The following is a 19,724-nucleotide window of genomic DNA, read 5'->3' as shown; positions in this document are numbered from 1 at the left end:
CAGTGAAGTACAGGATGTTCTTACAAGACTAAACACCCTAGTGATTCTGAATACAAAGTGCACTCACCTTCGGTTAAATTGTACATCCATTAAAAAACATTTAAAATCGAGTCATAAATAACGCAATGTGCATTCAGTGTATTTATTCATGTGTAGCAAATGTTGTAATGTGCTTTTGTAATTGGCAATTTTTTTTATTAAGACGAGTGAAGTGTAAATATTCTAATGCAACAAAGTTAATACGTATATTAAGCCAAAAAAAAATTATATGAAAGTAGACTACTCCATGTACAAAAAAATATGTACAAATAAATAGGCTACCTTGCGGCATTTCAGTCCAGTTTTGACTGATTTGTTTACCTTCATTAAATAAGTATCGTTCCTTGTGTATTGTATCTGTCAAGGCTGTAGCGGTAGGCAGGGGCGTAGCACCAAATTTTGGGCCCTGGGTACAAACCATCTTGCTGGGCCCCCTTACCAAATACCATAGTGATACCAATGGGTGGGATATTTTGAAGAAAGTCGGTAACCAAACGACTGATGGACCCCCATTGACTTCCATAGTAGGAAAAAAAATACTATGGAAGTCAATGAGGACCAGCAACTGTTTAATTGCCAACCTTCTTTAAATTATCTTCTTTTGTGTTTAGCAGGAGAAAGGAAACCATACAGGTTTGGAACAACTTGAGGGAGAGTAAATGATGACAGAATTTTCATTTTTGGGTGAACTGCCCCTTTAAAGTTTAATGTGTACAATAACAATGTACCTATTTTGCTTATTTCCTCTTAACACTTAATTACTAATTACTAAGTGTTAAAACAGGCAATTCCGCTAAAAGCTCACCTTGTCTCACTGTCACATCCACCTCACTGTCACTGCTTTCACCTGGCCATGATGAGGGGCCTGCTGCTGCAGGGTCTGGAACTGAAATATATGGCTTCAAATGGTTGCTAAAATATCCTTTATTGTCATAATACCTTTTTTAAAGTGTAGGCTAAGTACAAGTTAATTGCTGATTATTTGTCTGTTTAAAATAAATGCAGACTATAGAATCACAGGGTACACTAACCACCAAACTAGACATTCAGTCTTTACGTTTTAAAATAAGTAATTTTCAATCATTAAGAAGTGCATTAAACTGATAACAGTCCTGAGCGTGCGCGAGCTAATTTGCATAACAATGCGGTAAAACAGGCGCTAACGATCTGTGTTTTCGCGGGTGTTAGATTTTGACAATGGAGGGAAATATACAGTGTTTTCATGTAAACTTCTGACTCTGGGGAGAACTCCTCCAAGAGTAGATATTTATGTTAAAACGATGTCAATGCTCGATTATGCATTTGGAGCTCACCTCTCTTTTCAAAAAACTGACTGAGCAACTGCTTGCCCTCATTTGCCTTTCTCTCTTTAATCTTCGTTTATTTTCGTTTATGAGCCCCTGATTTTCCTTTCTTAAGGAAAGACATGACTCTTCCCCTGTCTTCTTAGTTCATATCACGGCTAACTCCAGCTCCTGTCTTATTTTACTGTCTATGCTCCTGTCTCATTAACTGATTCACCGCTGGTCCGCAGCTGAAGCGCCTGAATGCGGGTCGTACCATTTACATTGATTTGAGAGGGGTGGTGGGGCCCTGCACAGAATGAAAATGACTTTGTTATACCAAACCAGTGCCTAACTACAAGTTTAGTTTTGCACAGGAACATTTTTATTTGAACATAAATGCTATACAAATGTTAGTGCATGTATATGTATGTATAGAAAACTGACTTTTAAGGCCCCCCCCCACCTCGGGCCCTGGGTACTCGGTACCCTTTACCCCCACAGTCCGACGCCCCTGGCGGTAGGTGATGTGTACAGGAGCGCATCGCTGAGGTTCTCCGTGGATGCAGTGATGTAAGAGAGGCGGGGCCGACCCATGTGCGTCACTGTGGCTCCAGACAGGGTCGGAACATAAATCTCCAGCACTTTTGAGAAACCAGGCAGAAGCAGAAGGCGGCGATCAGTAGTGATGAACATCTAGACGGGACGTCCTGCTCAAGGTATTCTGATTACAAACCATTAGAGCGAGACATAAAATAATCACGCTGTCATCTAACTTCTGTTTCAGTCGGCTGTATCGTTTAACAGCACATTTTGTGAACGCTCACTCTTAACGAGATTGTTCTCAAAACAATTGTGAGTAGGCTATAGTTTGGTAAATGTAAAGTCATATTTCTCTGTATTCTTCTGTTATAGATTGACATTGCGCGGCGGCGAGCTTAAGGTGAAAAGAGGTGAGTTGCATCATCATAAATATACATAAACAAGTCTAAAAGTTATAAAACTCCTTCTGTGAATCGACTTATGATATTGGTTGACATGAGACACGATATGTCCCACAACCTGATAGCAGTTTTTAAAATGGCAACAATTCCAAATAAATGAATCTGAGATGATGCTCTTGACACAAATTTTAGAATTGCATTGTTTTCTTCTAATTTGTGAGATTGTCACTTAATAAAAACTCAGTTTAAATATAAATCAGTGTTTTAAATACATTAAAATATATACAATTTAAGAAGAAGACAACTATAAGACGGCTTGTCTTTTAAGGAAAATATAACTAAATATTAAATGAATGTCTATATTTTCTAACTTTTGAGACGACTCAAAAGAAAATGTCATAGAAACTCAGTTTAAATGTAATCTCAGTTCTTGAATTCAGCTGAGTGAATGCCCGATTTTTCAATATTTAAAATAAATATGTGGCCTTGTATCTGTATGTGGGGGTAAAAACTTGTTTTTCATGTCTTGTTTTTTATTCTGCAACCACATTCTACATTTTTTATGTTTTCTTCTTCTTTTTTTCTTTTGTCTGCTTGAAGTTCTGGCATAACTGGATTGCTCTCTTCATTTGCAGTGGAAGAGCAAAAAGAGTGAAGGACCTAAAAGACATCTGTGCTGTTCTTCCCTCCCATCCATGATGCGGGACTCTGTCTTCAACTGCTGTGTTTCTCCACCTCATCCTCCTAGAGGAGTGGAGGAGCCCCACCAGCACAGAAGCAGAGCTCAGGCTCCGCCCCCTAACGACAGGCGTTTCCTCATATTCTTTGACTTTGACGAGACCCTGGTGGACGAGTGCAGCGACGACTCTATGGTTACTGTGGCGCCTGGTGGAGTCCTGCCCGGCTGGTTGAAGGACACCTACCGTTCTGGCCACTACAGTGAGTACATGCAGCGTGTGCTGGCTTACCTCGCCGAACAGGGAGTCACCCCGGCGGCTATTCGAGACACAGTGAAGAAACTCCCTCCCTGCCCAGGCATCCCCACTTTGATGCATTTCCTGCTTTCCCAGCCTTCAAGGGACTTTGAAGTCATTTGTGTGTCAGACGCCAATACTGTGTTCATCGAGACTTGGCTGCAGCACCTGGGCTTCCACTCGCTATTTCTGCGCATTTTCACCAACCCAGCTCACTTTGATGATAATGGGCGGCTGCAGCTTCACCCCTTCCACTCCCATGAGTGCCTGCGATGCCCTCCGAACATGTGCAAAGCGGTAGTGGTGAGGCAGTACGTGGCCCAGCGCGTGCGAGAGAGGAGCGGACGGCCGTACCAGAAGGTTTTGTATGTGGGCGATGGGGCCAATGACTTTTGCCCATCACTCACACTGTCACCGGGTGACATTGCATTCCCACGCAGGGACTTTCCAATGCACAAACTGATCCAGGAGATGGAGGAAGCCAAACCTGGAGAGTTCAAGGCCAGTGTGGTGCCCTGGAACAGTGGAGAAGATGTCATCAACACCCTGAGGAAGATATTAGAGAGGCCCTAAATATATTATACAGGCACCTAAATGAGGCCCTAATAATGTATAGGGCTTTCTAGAGTACATTGCAAACTCTTTTGGTTTTGCCAAATATGCATCAGCTTAGTTCTGTCTAGAAACTGCCAGGCTGTTTATGGTCTTTTAATAAGATGCATTGTTTGTACAGTTGAAATAACACTGCTATAAACTTACATTTAAATACACAGACACATCCAAATGAGAATGGATTTATAATGTGTGCATATGATTGAGCGTAGACTTTTTAAAATCTGTTTGTATTAACACTAAGACTGGCCAGTGGTGTCTATCCCTAAATGCATTATTATTATTATTATTATTATTATTATTATGCTTAGGACCAATTTCTGTACTGTACTGTCATTCACACATATATGTAGTTTTAAAGATGAAAATCTGAGAGGTGCTATAGGTGATTATTTATGTGAAAAATGCTAATCTAATTCACTAAAATTATCATCTTACTAATGAGAACTTCAGATGGTTAGTCTTTGCTGTTGAAATACTGTGTTTATTGTATGTTATGGTTTTTAATAGTAAACTTGAACCCATCCTCAGTTGGCAGGACGTGTTGTACTTTTAACTTATGCTGAATTTTTGTTTGTCTGTGTTTGTTCCTTTCTCTTATGCAAAGTCAGTGAACTCTGGAAGTGAGACTATGGATCTGAGACCTCTGAACATCACCAGCATGGTTATAAAGCCATTCACTCACAATACATTTTCTACTTTCTGAATGTCTTTAATCTTATCCAACTCATTCATAGGAGTAAAAAAAATTAATAAAACCATTCCTTACTCTTGCTTTTATATGCCCTTTTAAAAACCAGTTCAACTTATGAGTTTGTATCATAGAGGATTTTTAACCTTCTACTAATATATATTGCCATTTTTTAAAATAAGTTTAACAAGCGTACTTTCCTCTTTTTGTTTTTACAATACTTAAATCCAACAATAAACAATCATTGTCAGCAGATCTCAATCTGTCAGTACAAAGCGAAATTTATCTTGCACAGTTGAAATCAGGACTGAAATATAAAGCGTTAACTGCTATAAAACCATATGACACTCGCCAATGAATGAGTGTGAGATGGAGACAAAACTTGAGATCTTTTGTCCTCTGAGTTTTGAAGCTAAACTTTAATATCATCATCATCTCAACATCATTGAGAGAAAGATTAAACGAATTATTTCATTTTAAATTAGCATTTACATCACTCTTACTACATTAGGCCTGTTTAAGGATAAAGTACAGCTAAAAAGAAATGATTAACTAAAAGCATCATCATATTTTGATTTTGATTAGGCAGTAACTTACACAAGAATAGAAAAAACAACATTCTATTTTTTTCTCAAATACCTTTGTAATATAGCCTATTGTACTCGTTTATATACTAAGTTCCCAAAATGCCTAATAAAATATTTTCTAATAAGAAAAGAAAAAACTAAACAGCAAATATCTCCACCTGGCGGCCGCGTCTAACTCTTTTTAAAGAGACCGGGCGTGTCAAAACAACGCGCCTGTCCTGATTGGCCAGCGGCGAACACGTGACTTCACAGCTGATTTCCGCGGATGGAGTGTTTTCGCAAGATCAAATGCTCGTCTTCACCTCGGCGAGGCATGAATGCGCCTTTCACCACGGCTCCCTGACACACAGCTGACCTACAGTCGTTATGGCCCACGCTGCACAGATGAACGTCCTGGCCATCAACACTCCTCTCCGAGTGGAGCACGACAAGAAAAGACGACAATTCAGCATCCGACTGAACGGTCAGTAATGCGTCAGATGTAACGAGATGGTGGTCGCGGGGGGAAGGAGGACAAGCCACCGTGTGTTAGCCTGCAAAACGTGCCTTTTGTTTATTATATTTCGCTTCTCAACATGGTAAACACGTTATCTAATAAAATCCGTTCCACTTCTACCATTACCTTGTAAATATCGTCACACGCTTTGATCCTAGGCCTAGTCAGTGCAATATGACATCAACTAACGTTAGTTATTTTGCTTTAACGAATGGAATGGAACTGTTTTTGTTTGTTTGTTTGTTTGTTTTCCCGCCATCAACTCATTCTTTATATTTCTGCGTTGTATGTCTTTTAACAAGCGCTTAATGAGTCGGATTCATCCGTCGCATGCACCAAATATTAGTTTTGTTTGAGCTGCAGTAAATCTCGTCTGTGACCAGTCACAGTGCGTGCGTTTGCTTTATCGCAAGCTTTATTTTCTTCTCTGTGTGGATTAGTAACTAGGTTGCCTATTTTACCAGCTAGCCATCAAATCCAGACTTTGCTTTTGGCTACTTCCTGTTCCATCATCTTGCTCTTGGTACAAAGCAAACTCATGTCGCTATGTTTATGTCATTATGTCGCAACAGCAGAGGAACAGGAGCAGACTTGCGCTTATTACTTGCGGGGTTTCACATGAAAATAGAGGGTTTGCATACACTAAAATGACGATAGCAAAGAAACAAACCCAGCCTATGACTATTTGACCGGAAAGCACTCGTTTTACGACGGTGAAAATGGAAAACATAGCACAGATATGCATCCTGTTTGACTGAGCAGTTCTTCACGGTCACGAATAGCTTTGTTTACTGTACGCTGACTAATGTTTATGCAACTATATTGAAGGTTCCCATGACAGGGCTGTTCTGCTGTACGAGTATGTGGGGAAGAAGACTGTGGATCTGCAGCACACCGAGGTTCCTGAAGCTTACCGGGGACGAGAGATCGCCAAACACCTTGCCAAGGTTGTAGAAGATTACTCAAGATCAGTGTGAACTGGTTTATACATGATCATATAATGTTATGTTGTTCTCTTGTGTGCATTAAATCATATAGTTTTTGATTGGTTTTGCTAGGCTGCAATGGACTTTGTGGTGGAGGAGGACCTGAAAGCCCATTTGACCTGCTGGTACATCCAGAAATATGTCAAAGAAAACCCTCTCCCCCATTACCTGGAGCACGTCCTCCACTGAGAGCCAGAGATGGGGACAATCTCCATTCTAATAGGCTGATTTGGGATCGGGTGGGATGGATATCTTTTGGGATTCCCTAATCTATCTGACTGGTCTTGAAACTTCACAAAAGAAAGTGATTTGTTTTTTTGTTTGCAAGTGAGAGCGATTTAAGAAGGGGTGAGATCTGAAGATATTAAACGTTTTCTGAGGACTGACAAGAGTGTGGACTAGCTTCCCAGTGACTCGAGCAGACTTTCAAGCCAACCCAGAGAAGTGAGAGGATTGTGACACCCGTCATGAACTCAAAATATCAACGCTTTGATATGATCAGAAGAGTGACGTTAGACTCCATATGCCTCTCTGGCCTTACTCCTTCAGATTTAGTGGTGCTCACAAGATAAATACAGGCACGTACTTCTGTTCCCAAATGTGTAGAGCGTGCACACTCATCCTGGTGTGAAGTTTTAGGGACATCACAATCTAACTGTCCTGCCAGAAACTACTATTTCTTCTGTTCATCTTCTAGGATGATCTTGTGCTTTTGCATGTGTGTATCTTTGTATTCTATGGCCAGTGAAGAGCTCAGACTCTGGAGACAATCGCCTGCCCATATACTCACAGGGCTGAACCTCTCAGGATGCACACTTTATAAAAACAATAAAGCACCTCTACATAGGGGATTCTGTTACATGTGGTTGGATGTAACGTGTGTGTGTGTGTTGAATAACCGTATATGAGCGTATGAATGTCAGGGTATAGTGTGTTAGTTACTCCCAAAATTCCCAGGGGTCTTATAATAAGTCAGTTGATGAACTGCCTTCAGTAAGATCGGTTGTTTGCAGGGTAGACAGCGCAGAGAGCGGACCATCATGCCTTGTTCTGTGCTGACACCATTGATGACCATGATATTCCTTTTTTTTTTTAATTAAGCAACTGGGCTCTGTTATGACCAATTGTGATGTAATAAAGCCTAAAGGTGCCAGGAATTAATCTGTTTTTACACACTTATGTAATCTTAACATTACTATCCATGGTTTTGAATAAAACATTTTTAAGATCAAACTTGATTTATGAGTGTTTGTCCATTAATTATCAATGTCAACATTTTAGCATTATCAGTGTGTGTACTTTTTCATATATATATATTCATTCATATATATATATATATATATATATATATATATATATATAAAATTTAGCTTTTCATAAATTATGCATTTATTCACCCTTAAGTTGTTCCAAACCCATATGACATTTTTCCGTGGAGCACAAATAAGATGCAGATATTTTGTTCAACAATACAATGTTTGGGTCTAGGTGCATTAATTTTTAATAAATGGTGAACAATTGACTTTTCTTTTCATATTTATATTTTTTATAAAAGAAACAAAAGTCATACTGGCTTAAATGACATGAGGGTGCGTAAATAATGACAATTTTCATTACATTTTACATTTTCGATGAAATGTCCCTTTAAATAGCTGAACGGTGAATTGTACTCAATTTGGGTTTTTCTAGTAGAGTTTACTAGACTTTTTAATTAGTTTTTTTTTTATGTTCCCCCATGGATATTACATTTTGTTTTTGTTGTTTTGTAAAATCTAAATGTATATCCTAAAGGAATTGTAACATATTAAGAGGATAGGAAAATTATTACAGAAAGCTTTGTTCATTTAAGGATCATATAGATATACAATTATAGCTTTATTTTTATATTTTACGTTTTAGTTATTTTATTGTTTTCTATTTTATTGTTATACTATTGTTTATCTTTTTATTATATATACAGGTTCTGGTCAAATAATTAAAATATCATCAAAAGCTTTATTTATTTCACTAATTCAGCCTTCAGCTCTTCTGCATTCTTGGGTCTGGCATATCGCATCTTCCTCTTCACAATACTCCATAGAGTTTCTATGGGGTTAAGGTCAGGTGAGTTTGCTGGCCAATTAAGAACAGGGATACCATGGTCCTTAAACCAGGTACTGGAAGCTTTGGCACTGTGTGCAGGTGCCAAGTCCTGTTGGAAAATGAAATCTGCATCTCCATAAAGTTGAAGCATGAAGTCCTCTAAAACTTCCTGGTATACGGCTGTGTTGACCTTGGACCTCAGAAAACACAGTGGACCAAACCAGCAGATGACATGGCACCGCAAACCATCACTGACTGTGGAAACTTTACACTGGACCTCAAGCAACGTGGTAGTGTGCCTCTCCTCTCTTCCTCCAGACTCTGGGACCCTGATTTCCAAAGGAAATGCAAAATTTACTTTCCTCAGAGAACATAACTTTGGACCACTCAGCAGCAGTCCAGTCCTTTTTGTCTTTAGATGCTTCTGACGCTGTCTGTTGTACAAGATTGGCTTGACACAAGGAATGCGACAGCTGAAACCCATGTCTTACATACATCTGTGTGTAGTGGTTCTTGAAGCACTGACTCCAGCTGCAGTCCACTCTTTGTGAATCTCCCCCACATTTTTGAATGGGTTTTGTTTCACAATCCTCTCCAGGGTGCGGTTATCCCTATTACTTGAACACTTTTTTCTACCACATCTTTTCCTTCCCTTCGCCTCTCCATTAATGTGCTTAGACACAGAGCTCTGTGAACAGCCAGCATCTTTTGCAATGACCTTTTGTGTCTCTTCAATATTGAAACTTTTTAACAATATTCAAATTTTCTGAGATACTGAATTTGGGATTTTTCTTGGTTGTCAGTTATAATCATCAAAATTAAAAGAAATAAACATTTGAAATATATCAGTCTGTGTGTAATGAATGAATCTAATATGCAAGTTTCACTTTTTGAATGGAATTAGTGAAATAAATCAACTTTTTGATGATATTCAAATTATATGACCAGCACCTGTGTGTATGTCTATATATATATATATATATATATATATATATATATATATAGTATTTCAGTTTTTATTTTTAATACATCAGGATTAAAAAGCGTTTAGGGAACTACAGGTTTTTACATTTATATTTTATTTCAAGTAAACTTAATTATTACGGTTTTAGTTGACTATAATTACCATGGTTCTCTCTCTCTTAAAAATATTCGTAATTTATTTCACTTCGTTTGCTCCCTTATATTAATGCATGCAGATATTAAGTTATTGGTTTCCATGTGTTTATGTTATGAAATCTATCACTATCGGGGGAGACGGAGCGCAGAGCCTGCACGTGTTACCGAGCACCGTGTAGTTGTTATAACACGGCTCCGCTCCGACCCCGCGTGCACGAGCTCCGCGCGAGGACGGGACTCACCGCATTAACGAGAACCGACCACATTATGGGTGAGTGCCTTGGTGATTGCATCCACGTTCACAACATGACCGAAAGTTTTGGAGATGCTACAAAACAGTTAAATCATTTAGTCAGACCACATTGTTTGTAAAAAGCTTGCATTCGCTGTGGGAATGGTTTGTCCTACTAAAAGCCCAATAGTGTTGTCCTTGCTCTGGATTGGTCACCTCCGCTATTCAAAAACACAAGCCTACATTATATACCCTGACGGATCTAACCCTAATCAAAATAAATTACTAGTCTGTTGCACGAAATGATGTGTTTCATATGTTACAAACAAGTGTCTTTAACAAAACAGAGCAAATATTAATATCTTTACACATTCTGTTTAGGTGGTAGGGTCCCCAACTGAACCGTTTCACGGGATTTGTAGTCTTTATGAAGCTTTCGAGAAAGTTAAACATTATTAATAAAGGAGGAGCATGGAACTACATTACCCACGGTTCATCGCGAGTTTTGCGTCAAGTCTAGTCCGTTTGCAATTTCAAGATGGCGTCGCTGGGAAGGAGGCGCGGTGTCCCAGTCAACAGGGAGAGGTCAGCTAGACTAAAACCTGTCATTATTTCATAAAACGAGACGTTAAAATTTTTAGGCTTTATGCAGAATTTAAGTTATTTTAGTATCCTTTAAATACTAAGTCTTTGGGAGTTTAGTAGAGCCGCAAACACTAAAAATATCGTTTGAATAGAGCTCATGTGTAGTTTTGATTAGCTTACTGACTCTGGGCTCCCTCAAATGATTAGCAGTGCAGAGACCGGCAGAAATGTGGTTTTTTTTATGGCAGTTACATCGAAGGCTCAACACTGATCCCTCATGTTTGTTGCAGAATGTGTTACCCATATTGACACGAGAGGAACAAGTTAAAATAGCGCTTCACTGTCATGACAGTTAGCAGGAGGTTTATAGTTTGTATACCAACTTTCGTGTTTCCCGCAAATGTCTTGACAACTTGAAGAAATGGTATTTTCCACCTAATAATATTGTTGTTTAATGCAGTTCATGTTAAACTGACAGTATGCGTTAAATGTATTTAACCGTGTCTAAAGACTGACTGATCTCGCTTGTCTCTATCGATTTATTTAGCAGCTCAGGATTTTTATATTTTCTAAATATATACCAACCAAATGTCTTTCAATGTACACGTGAAAATTTCCCGTCAGCCTTTATGTTTTTATAACATCGCATTTCTTGTTTGTCTGTAAACTCAGGCCTCAGAAGATCTGGCTGATTTAGATAACCTCAAACAGCTCGAGACTAATAAAGACCAGAAAATACGCTCATTTTGTATTTTAAATAGTCATTTTAAAATGCTTTTTGAAAAATTCAACATAGAATTAACAAATGGGGGGGGAAAAAGCAAGCCATCCCAATTGAAGAGGAGGTGGCTGCTCTTAAAGTATCTGTCTTATCAAATCAGTCATACGTTTTTCCACACAGTACATCTTTAGTGGTTACATTTAGATGAAACTAAATGAATACATTGATGGCTCAACTGGACTGAAAAGCCTTCAAGTAAATGTCCCAGTTGATTTCAGTTTGGTAGGGGTGGGGTAGAGTTGGAATAATCATGAAATGTTAAATGATCAATAATATGAAGAATTGAAGCATTGAAAGCATGTTTACACATTTCTGACGACATGAGCATGTTTACTTGTGTCCTACAAATTGGTCAGTAGAGGAGACTTAATGTTTACTAAATATTAGCTAAAAAATACTCTTCGGACATTTAGTCATTTAGCAGACGCCTTTATCCAAAGCGACTTACAAATGAGGACAGAAGAAATCAAAAACAACAAAAGAGCAATGATATATAAGTGCTATAACAAGTCTTGGTTAGCTTAATGCAGTACAACGTAGGAAGTTTAAAAAAAATATTATATAAGAAAAAGAAAACCGACAGAATAGAAAAAGAACAGAGCAAACTAGTGGTGGATGACTTTTTCTGGTTTTGTTAATTGTATAATAAATAAAAAAGAAAAGAACACAAAAGATTAGAAAAGTGCTAGTTGTTTTTTTTAAACAAGCAGTAAATGAATAGTGTGCAAGTCTAAAAGGGACACGTTTTTTTTTAAAAAGAATATAATTAGAATGGAGAGGTCTAGAGTTAGAGAGTCAAATAAGTAATGGAAGAGATGTGTTTTTAGCCATTTTACATCTTATGAATGTGTGTTTTTTATCTTATGAACTGGTCATTTTTTATTTATTTTTTTCTCATTGTGCCAACTGGGTTTTGTTTAGATTACATCTGATGCATTTAAATGAACATGTCAAACAGATCACAACGTTTATAGTTCATAAACAGAATTTTCAGAATCTGGATTGGATTCATTCAGATTGACGAATTCTGGTTTTCTGTCGCTCTCTTCAGGGCAGTGATGGCGGCCTCTGAGTGTTACATCGTCCACGAGATCTACAACGGCGAGAATGCACAGGAGCAGTTTGAGTACGAGCTGGAGCAGGCTCTGGAGGCGCAGTACCGCTACATTGTAATCGAACCCACACGCATCGGAGACGAGACGGCCCGCTGGGTGGCTGTGGGGAATTGCCTCCACAAAACCGCCGTTCTGGCAGGGGCCGCGTGCCTCCTGACACCGCTCGCCCTTCCCGCCGAATACTCCCGTTATGTGGCGCTCCCTGCTGGCGCTCTGAGCCTGGCCTGTGCCACGCTCTACGGCATCTCCTGGCAGTTCGACCCCTGCTGCAAATACCAGGTGGAGTACGACAGTCAGAAGCTCTCGCGGCTGCCGCTGCACACGCTCACCTCCTCCTCGCCCGTGGTTCTGGTTCGACGGGACGACGTGCACAGAAAGAGACTGCACAACACGATAGCGTTGGCGGCCCTGGCGTACTGTGCCAAGAAGATCTATGAACTGTACACCGTATGAGCGCTATGACACATGCGCACACACACACTTATACAGATACTGATAAACGCATACACGCACACAAACACACAGCAGGGAGGAGAGAAGCACTACTAAACACCCGACACTGGCAGATACACACATACACACCAAACAAGACATATGGATGGACCGACGGAGAAAGTGATGGAAAAACAAAAGGCAGCGGCGCTCTCTCTGTTACGCTTTTTCAGCGTCTTGCTTTCAATCGGTTTAAGATTGGACAGATTGATGGAAGGCTTGGGGGGAGCTTGTAGTTCTGAATGAATCTTCCCCTTTTCCCTGTACTTTAAAAGTGATATCACCAGTGTACTTGAGCCTCCCCCCTCCCGCTCCTTCCCTGCGCCTGTCCAGTCCCTTTCTCGTCCCGGCGACCCTCCCCAAACGTCACCTGCCACCCACACGGAGCTCCGCACCCGGGCAGCGACCTGACGGACTGAATGTGTGGTGGACAGACGGACGGATCATGTTTTAAGAATGACCTTTGAATCCTCTCTTTTCTCCCTCTGTGTAGTTTTACTGTACCCTGCCTTTGGTGCATCACCTTTTCATTAAACAGTAGGAGATTTAACTTCACTGGCTTCTCTGACCACCTTTATTTGACCCTCAAGGGCTCAGATCTGAGTTTTAGGCTTCAGATTTGCTTTACAAGCCGTGGTTTGTAGTGTAGTGGATCAGTTTAAATCTAGTTCTTCTCAAGAAGTTCTGAAAGGTAAATATGAAAGGTGAGCAGAAAATGTGAACTCATCTGAAATGGATAGTTCATTTCACTCCTAAAACTTTCTCACTTGTGATGATGTAAACCTATATACTGTATGCTGTTACAGGAAACTAAGGGTCAGAAATGCGAACTCATCGTAAGAAATCTGAATAATTGGACAAAATAGAGTATATTTTATGCACATGGACACCTTTTCAAATCCAAGATTTTAATTGTGTTTGAAACCAAGAACTGAATGTGGCAGTAAATGGATTAGTGTAAATTCAGTTCTTCCTTATGAAGTTTAATATAAAAGATGAGCAGTAATAAGGAACACATCTGAAATGCATAGTTCACTCATATATTCATGTTTTATCATTTACTTATGTTCCAGACTGTGATAATCTTTTTTTTTTTATTATTATTATAACATTTTTGGTTATTACTATACCTTGAATTAGCAGATAAACCCGTTTAATTGAATAACAATTGCTTAACATTTTGCATAGACAACTTTGTGAAAGTATTTTGTAATTAATTGTACCATGTTCACATCTATTCATGTTGTTTTTATGACTGCACCTCTGCCCTTCATCTCGAGCTTAAATTAATTTTCTGATATGTTTAATTTCCATATTGTAGTGTAAAATATTTGAAACTTGATATTCAAAGAGAAAAAGGTATGATCAAAATGGTCAATCTTTATTTTAAAGTTAGTTCACCCAAAAATGTCAATTCTGTCATTCATTACTCGCCCTCATGTCGTTCCAAATCTGTAAGACCTTTGTTCATCTTCAGAACACAAATTAAGATATTTTTGATGAAATCCGAGAGCTTTCTGACTAGTGGTCAGAAAACTGACCACTAGTATATAGGTATTGGCTGTCAAAAAACACATATCGGTCGACCACTAGTTCTGATGCTCCATAGATAGCAATGTAACTGAAATGTAACCAGGTCCAGAAAATAGTAAGGACATCAGTAAAATTTTCAATGTGTTATCAGGGGTTCAAGTTTAATTTTACAAAGCTATTAGAATAATTCTTGTGCACAAACAAAACAAAATAAATTCTTCTCCTCACTAAATCACATATTTCAGCTTCATAAAACTATTGATGTCACAGGGACTATTTTCAGTTGTCCTTACTACTAGTTGTTCCTGTAGCTTAAGTGATGGAGCATTGCATTAGCAGCGCCTAATTCTTCTTGAAGTTTTGACACATGCATGGTTCTTGTCAGTGATTATTAAAAGCATTTTAATTTGGCCTTAATTTTTTTTGCCCTTTTAAAACATTGTTCAGTTTCATCAAAACCGCATGTTTTAGAATATCCTAAAAGGTGACACCACGTAAAGAAGTAATTCACAAAGACCAAGTTCATGTCTAGTTCAAAGTACCACGTATTTCATGCACATGGACGCTTTTTGATATCTGGGAGTTTAGAGCGGTGTGTGAACCGGTGGAAACGAAGAACTGAACGAGGCAGGGATTTTTGCTGTGTTTAGACTAGACTGACTGTTTGAACACCATTTAAATAACATTGCTGTGAGAGAAATGTCTGCTGAGTTTCCTGTATCAACCTTATTTGGAGACAAAAATCACCAGGGCTGGCATTGCGAAGTCCATAGTTTTTTTCCCTTCATTTTTTCAATACTAAAATGTTGCAAGGAAGTTGCAAATGGACTGCTTTAATTTGGACAAACATCATGACCCATTGGTATGTTTCCTGAAGTAAAATCCCCCTTTATATATCAGTTATTGCACTGTTTCTAAATTGCACAACCATTTTGTAATCCACATTCATTTCCAGGTTTCTTATTGAGAGCTGCATGTGAGTGGTGCATCTATACCAAAAAGAAAACCCCCCAGAGTCATGAGCATCTGTCATAACCAGATTATCACGAGGTCCTTGCAATGATGCTACACGTGTTTTTACTGTTTTTTTTTTTTTTTGTTGTTGTCAAGAAAATGTTTTAAGTAATATATAATTGGGGCAGAAGGCAAGTGAGAACTTTATTAAAACATAAATCGTTAAACGTCCAGTTTATTTCAACTTCCTGTTGTAATAAGGGCCACCTGAATATTATGATGATATGATCATTTATAACAAAAAGGGAACTACGGAGACGTGATTTGATTTATAATTGTACGCAAAAGGTAAAATGAAAATGCGCCAAGTCTAATAGGGTGCATGGAGTGGAAAAGTCAGTTAATAATAAATTTGAGTTAATAATTAATCTATAAAAAAACAAATGACTTAATACAGGACAATATCATGGGCCTTCTGTGAGTTTTATGAAGGTAAATGTAAGAGTTTCAAAGACACTTCAAAGTTTGAAAATCAAATGTGAAATTTCCATTACCAATTAATTTTACACAAACAAAAATCAAGATAGACTCAAAAATGACATGACACATTTCCTGAGAAATTTAAAAAAATGAAGTGAATTTATGTTTTAGAAAAGCAGAAATATCTATTTAGTTGAGCCAAGTTTATTGCAAAGCTAAAACCAGCTCGCATTCCCTACTGACATTTTGTTTAAAGATAAACTCATTCAATTCTGTTCATTTTATTAAAAATCAAGACTTCATGTCTTCATTTTGCATCTTCAATAAATATATCTTGAATTAAGGATGTTTAGATATTTGAATTGTAAAACAAGACATTTTTGACTTTTAACTTCATTAATTTAAGACTTTTCAAGGCCTTCATTTGTGGAAGAGCAAATGAAAACTGTTTACGACCAGCCAAGATTTGATTTAAATAGGATGTAATCTTGTTTGATGAATGTGTGTTCTGCTTATCTAAGGACTGGTGTGTTTTTTAAGGATCAGGGAACATCGAGCAACTGAAATCCATTTTTATGTATTTACCTTTAGACATAAAAATGAGACTAGGAAGATGTAAAGAAGCAGTTTTCTCTTATTCCTCCTTCACTCTGTCTTCTTTTCTGGCGCGTGAAGCCATCAGTCTGAAGTAGAGAGAGGGCCACAGTGTGCGCAGATAGATGGCTGCAGCAGGCAGCAGTCCAGCCAGTACAACGTCTTTCTGTTTGTGACAGACAGCTTTCAGAACAGCATGTGCCACGTCCACCGGATCCGACCCCCTCGCTGTGGTTTTATCCATTACTTCAGACACACACAAAATGCAACGTAAAATTTGTATATTTATGATACTCGTTTTCCAAATCTTCTTGTAGAACTCAGAATGTTGACAAGAACAACATGCTCTCACCTCCATATTTCGAGCCGTCCCCCGTGACTGCATTGATGGACAGGTTAGTTCTGATGTAACCAGGGCTGATGACGGACACCTGCAGGCCCAACCGCTCCACCTCTGCCCTCAAACAGTCAAAGTAGGCCTGCGTCGCGTGCTTAGATGCAGAATCTGGCAGAAAAAGAAACGTTACTGAATCACATGTTATTCTGTTAAAATCATTGAATTCCCTTGAGATGCCTTCTTTTGTGAACGTATACTCACATGCAGATCTGTACGGTATGGAGATCTTTCCCTGCACGCTGCTGATGACAACAATATGACCACTGCGTCTATCCACCATCGAAGGCAGAATGGCTGGATGGAATCAATTTTTTTATTAGAATAATTAAAATTAGAATAAAAATCTACATAATTTCATACAGTCAAACCAACAATTATTCAGACACCAGATGATATACATATCAAAATATATAAATATCAAAATATACGTATAATTTTTTTTTTTTTTTACTAGTTGGTGCAGGACACTTTTCATTTGTGTGAACTAGGAAAGCAAAATAAAGTCAACTGTGACATACCAAAAATAATGTATGATTGATAAATTGATCAAATATACTGTGATAGTGTGAGAAATGCTGAAGGTGTCTGAATAAATTTTGGTTTGACTGTATAATGTGTATAAAGTTACAACACATTATATATAGGCCTATAATTTTGTATTTTTTAAAATGTAATATTATTTCTACATTAATATACATACACTATGGTTTAAAAGTTGGTGAACGGTAACTTATTTATACATTTATTTGTAAGTTATATTCAGCAATGACACATGAAAATGTTTAAAAGTGACAGAAGTGATACAAAAGATTTTATTTTCAAATGCTGGTTTTTAACTCTCTATCATTTGTAGTACCACGGTTTACACAAAAAATATTAAGCAGAACAACTGTTTTCAGCACTGATAATCCTAAGAAACTAATTTTAATCAGCAAATCGGGCATAAAAGAATGATTTCTGTAGGATCATGTGACACTGAAAGTAAACTAGAGTAATTGCATTACATTCACAGGACTAAATTACAATTTAAAATCTATGCAAATAGAAAGCGTTTTTTTTAAACTGTAATAATGTGTCACAGCATTAATGTTTTAACTGTATTTTAATCAAATAAATGCAGCCTTGGTGAGTTACTGTATGAACAGATATATAATTGTTGCGCTGACCCACTAACCTTGTGTGAGAGCAACCGGACCGAAGTAGTTAGTCTCCATGACATCTCGCTGCACTGATACATGGGTGTCCAGGATCTTGCCACGGTAGCTAATGCCTGCATTGTTGATGAGGACATCGACATGACCGTGGCACTTCAAAATCTCCTCGGCGGCGCTGGAAACCACAGATGTGTCGGAGAGGTCAAAGGTGACAGTGCAGGGAGTGTAAGTCTGAAAAAGAAATAGCATATATCTGTCTAGTGAAGAGACTGGACATATATATGCTTGCATAGATTTCCCTAGTGTAAATAACACCATATCTTTCTCATAAATTAAAGCTTTAAAGATTAAATTAGTCTTAACTTTGACTGGACAGTCTGAACTGGCAAGACATGTTTTCACCTGTATCGCACTGTTTTTGTTTCCCAGCTCCTTCACGACCTCCTGAAGTCTCTTGTGGTCCCGTCCGCACAGGATCAGCCGGGCACCCGCCGCATGGAAGAGCCGCGCACACTCTGAGGCACAACAGACAGACTGAGAATACGAAAACAATGATCTAGAGTCAAATGCCACTGATCAGATATTGTGATCAGCGTAATAAGTGAGTTTATGCTTGTGTAACCTTTGCCCAGGCCTGAACTGGCTCCAGTGATCACCACAACTTTGTCCTGTACACTCAGCCTGTGTCTCAGTCTCTGGATCACTTTCAGCAAAACCAGCAGCCCCACAGTCCCAGCTGCCAGTGGCCCAACGCCTAAACCTAACACACGCTCCATGTGTCACTCTGAACACACATGCACAGATATGCATTGTCACATATATTTAAACTCAGCCTAGCATCTCTAAATGGAACATGGCAGCATTCTGTGAAAACACCATAGAAATATTTGTATTGGGGTGTAAGGTGAAAACCTAAAAATTGTGACCAGTTGAGCATTTAAAATAGCTTTGCCTTACACATTAAAAGAAATTAAAGAGACAAACAAAACACACAAACACACCAAAAATTTATAACCTTTTAAACTGAAATAAATATTTTAAAAAATTATTTAAATAAAGCTAAAATAAAAATAAGATCATTTAAATTGTAATATAAAATTACTAGTATGTTTTTAACTCAAATGAGAGCTGAAACACAAAAACAAGTGAGTTAAAAACATTAATAAATACTATATAATGCAACTACTGAAAAAGTGGTCAGGTGTCCACTGTATTGTTAAAACATGCCTTAGTCTGTTCGATAATACAGAGTAACGTTATCACTGATTTAATGTTTTAGTACGTTACACTAATTAATCCACAGCAGCTATCTTAAGTATCAAGTCACGTATAAACGTAACGTTTCAGCGCACTATGCAACTGAGCTTATTTCCACAAAACAATCTAAATAGCTCTAATAGTCAGAATCTCTAAGGCCGTTGTATCGGCATGTTTTGTAAACAAATTACCTACCGTAAACTAAGACCTATGTGATTGAATGGAGAATCCGGAACTCAACAGCATCACGTGATCTCGGCCATCCAATAGAATTCCGAAGGGGCGAATCAATCACGCCCTCTACTGAAGCCAGCATGCAAACACATTGCAACAACGA

General features: G+C 38.4%; 4 protein-coding genes across 7 annotated transcripts; 3 read left to right on the top strand and 1 right to left on the bottom strand.

Annotated features, from left to right (window-relative positions):
* Nucleotides 1-1,911: 1,911 nt before the first annotated feature.
* Nucleotides 1,912-4,632, top strand: LOC127952041 (probable phosphatase phospho1). 2 transcript variants are annotated; one of them, XM_052550290.1, is made up of 3 exons: nt 1,912-2,041; nt 2,238-2,275; nt 2,902-4,632. In XM_052550290.1, exon 3 carries the CDS (start codon nt 2,962-2,964, stop codon nt 3,811-3,813), a length of 852 nt encoding a protein of 283 aa, XP_052406250.1. In that variant the 5' UTR covers nt 1,912-2,041; nt 2,238-2,275; nt 2,902-2,961; the 3' UTR covers nt 3,814-4,632. The 2 variants fall into 2 exon arrangements, with proteins under 2 accessions (XP_052406250.1, XP_052406251.1); XM_052550291.1 differs by having other exon boundaries at nt 1,927-2,041; nt 2,867-4,632.
* Nucleotides 4,633-5,350: 718 nt separating this feature from the next.
* LOC127952046 (protein NATD1) lies at nt 5,351-7,850 on the top strand. The gene is made up of 3 exons (XM_052550305.1): nt 5,351-5,593; nt 6,455-6,573; nt 6,685-7,850. Exons 1-3 carry the CDS (start codon nt 5,497-5,499, stop codon nt 6,799-6,801), a joined length of 333 nt encoding a protein of 110 aa, XP_052406265.1. The 5' UTR covers nt 5,351-5,496; the 3' UTR covers nt 6,802-7,850.
* Nucleotides 7,851-9,940: 2,090 nt separating this feature from the next.
* LOC127952045 (transmembrane protein 11, mitochondrial-like) lies at nt 9,941-13,573 on the top strand. 2 transcript variants are annotated; one of them, XM_052550303.1, is made up of 2 exons: nt 9,941-10,084; nt 12,463-13,573. In XM_052550303.1, exon 2 carries the CDS (start codon nt 12,470-12,472, stop codon nt 12,977-12,979), a length of 510 nt encoding a protein of 169 aa, XP_052406263.1. In that variant the 5' UTR covers nt 9,941-10,084; nt 12,463-12,469; the 3' UTR covers nt 12,980-13,573. The 2 variants fall into 2 exon arrangements, with proteins under 2 accessions (XP_052406263.1, XP_052406262.1); XM_052550302.1 differs by lacking the exon at nt 9,941-10,084 and adding an exon at nt 10,478-10,630.
* Nucleotides 13,574-16,113: 2,540 nt separating this feature from the next.
* LOC127952039 (dehydrogenase/reductase SDR family member 7B) lies at nt 16,114-19,712 on the bottom strand. 2 transcript variants are annotated; one of them, XM_052550287.1, is made up of 7 exons: nt 19,583-19,712; nt 18,753-18,914; nt 18,533-18,645; nt 18,151-18,361; nt 17,178-17,270; nt 16,932-17,084; nt 16,114-16,825 (listed from the first exon to the last, which is right to left on the bottom strand). In XM_052550287.1, the coding sequence occupies exons 2-7, from the start codon at nt 18,904-18,906 to the stop codon at nt 16,620-16,622; spliced, it is 930 nt and encodes a 309-aa protein (XP_052406247.1). In that variant the 5' UTR covers nt 18,907-18,914; nt 19,583-19,712; the 3' UTR covers nt 16,114-16,619. The 2 variants fall into 2 exon arrangements, with proteins under 2 accessions (XP_052406247.1, XP_052406248.1); XM_052550288.1 differs by lacking the exon at nt 19,583-19,712 and having other exon boundaries at nt 18,753-19,576.
* Between the last annotated feature and the right edge of the window lie 12 nt (nt 19,713-19,724).

Source organism: Carassius gibelio, chromosome B3 (assembly GCF_023724105.1).
Source record: "Carassius gibelio isolate Cgi1373 ecotype wild population from Czech Republic chromosome B3, carGib1.2-hapl.c, whole genome shotgun sequence".
Lineage (NCBI taxonomy): Eukaryota > Metazoa > Chordata > Actinopteri > Cypriniformes > Cyprinidae > Carassius > Carassius gibelio.
The sequence above is the reverse complement of the archived record's forward strand: the minus strand, read 5'-3'. Positions and strand labels throughout refer to the sequence as shown.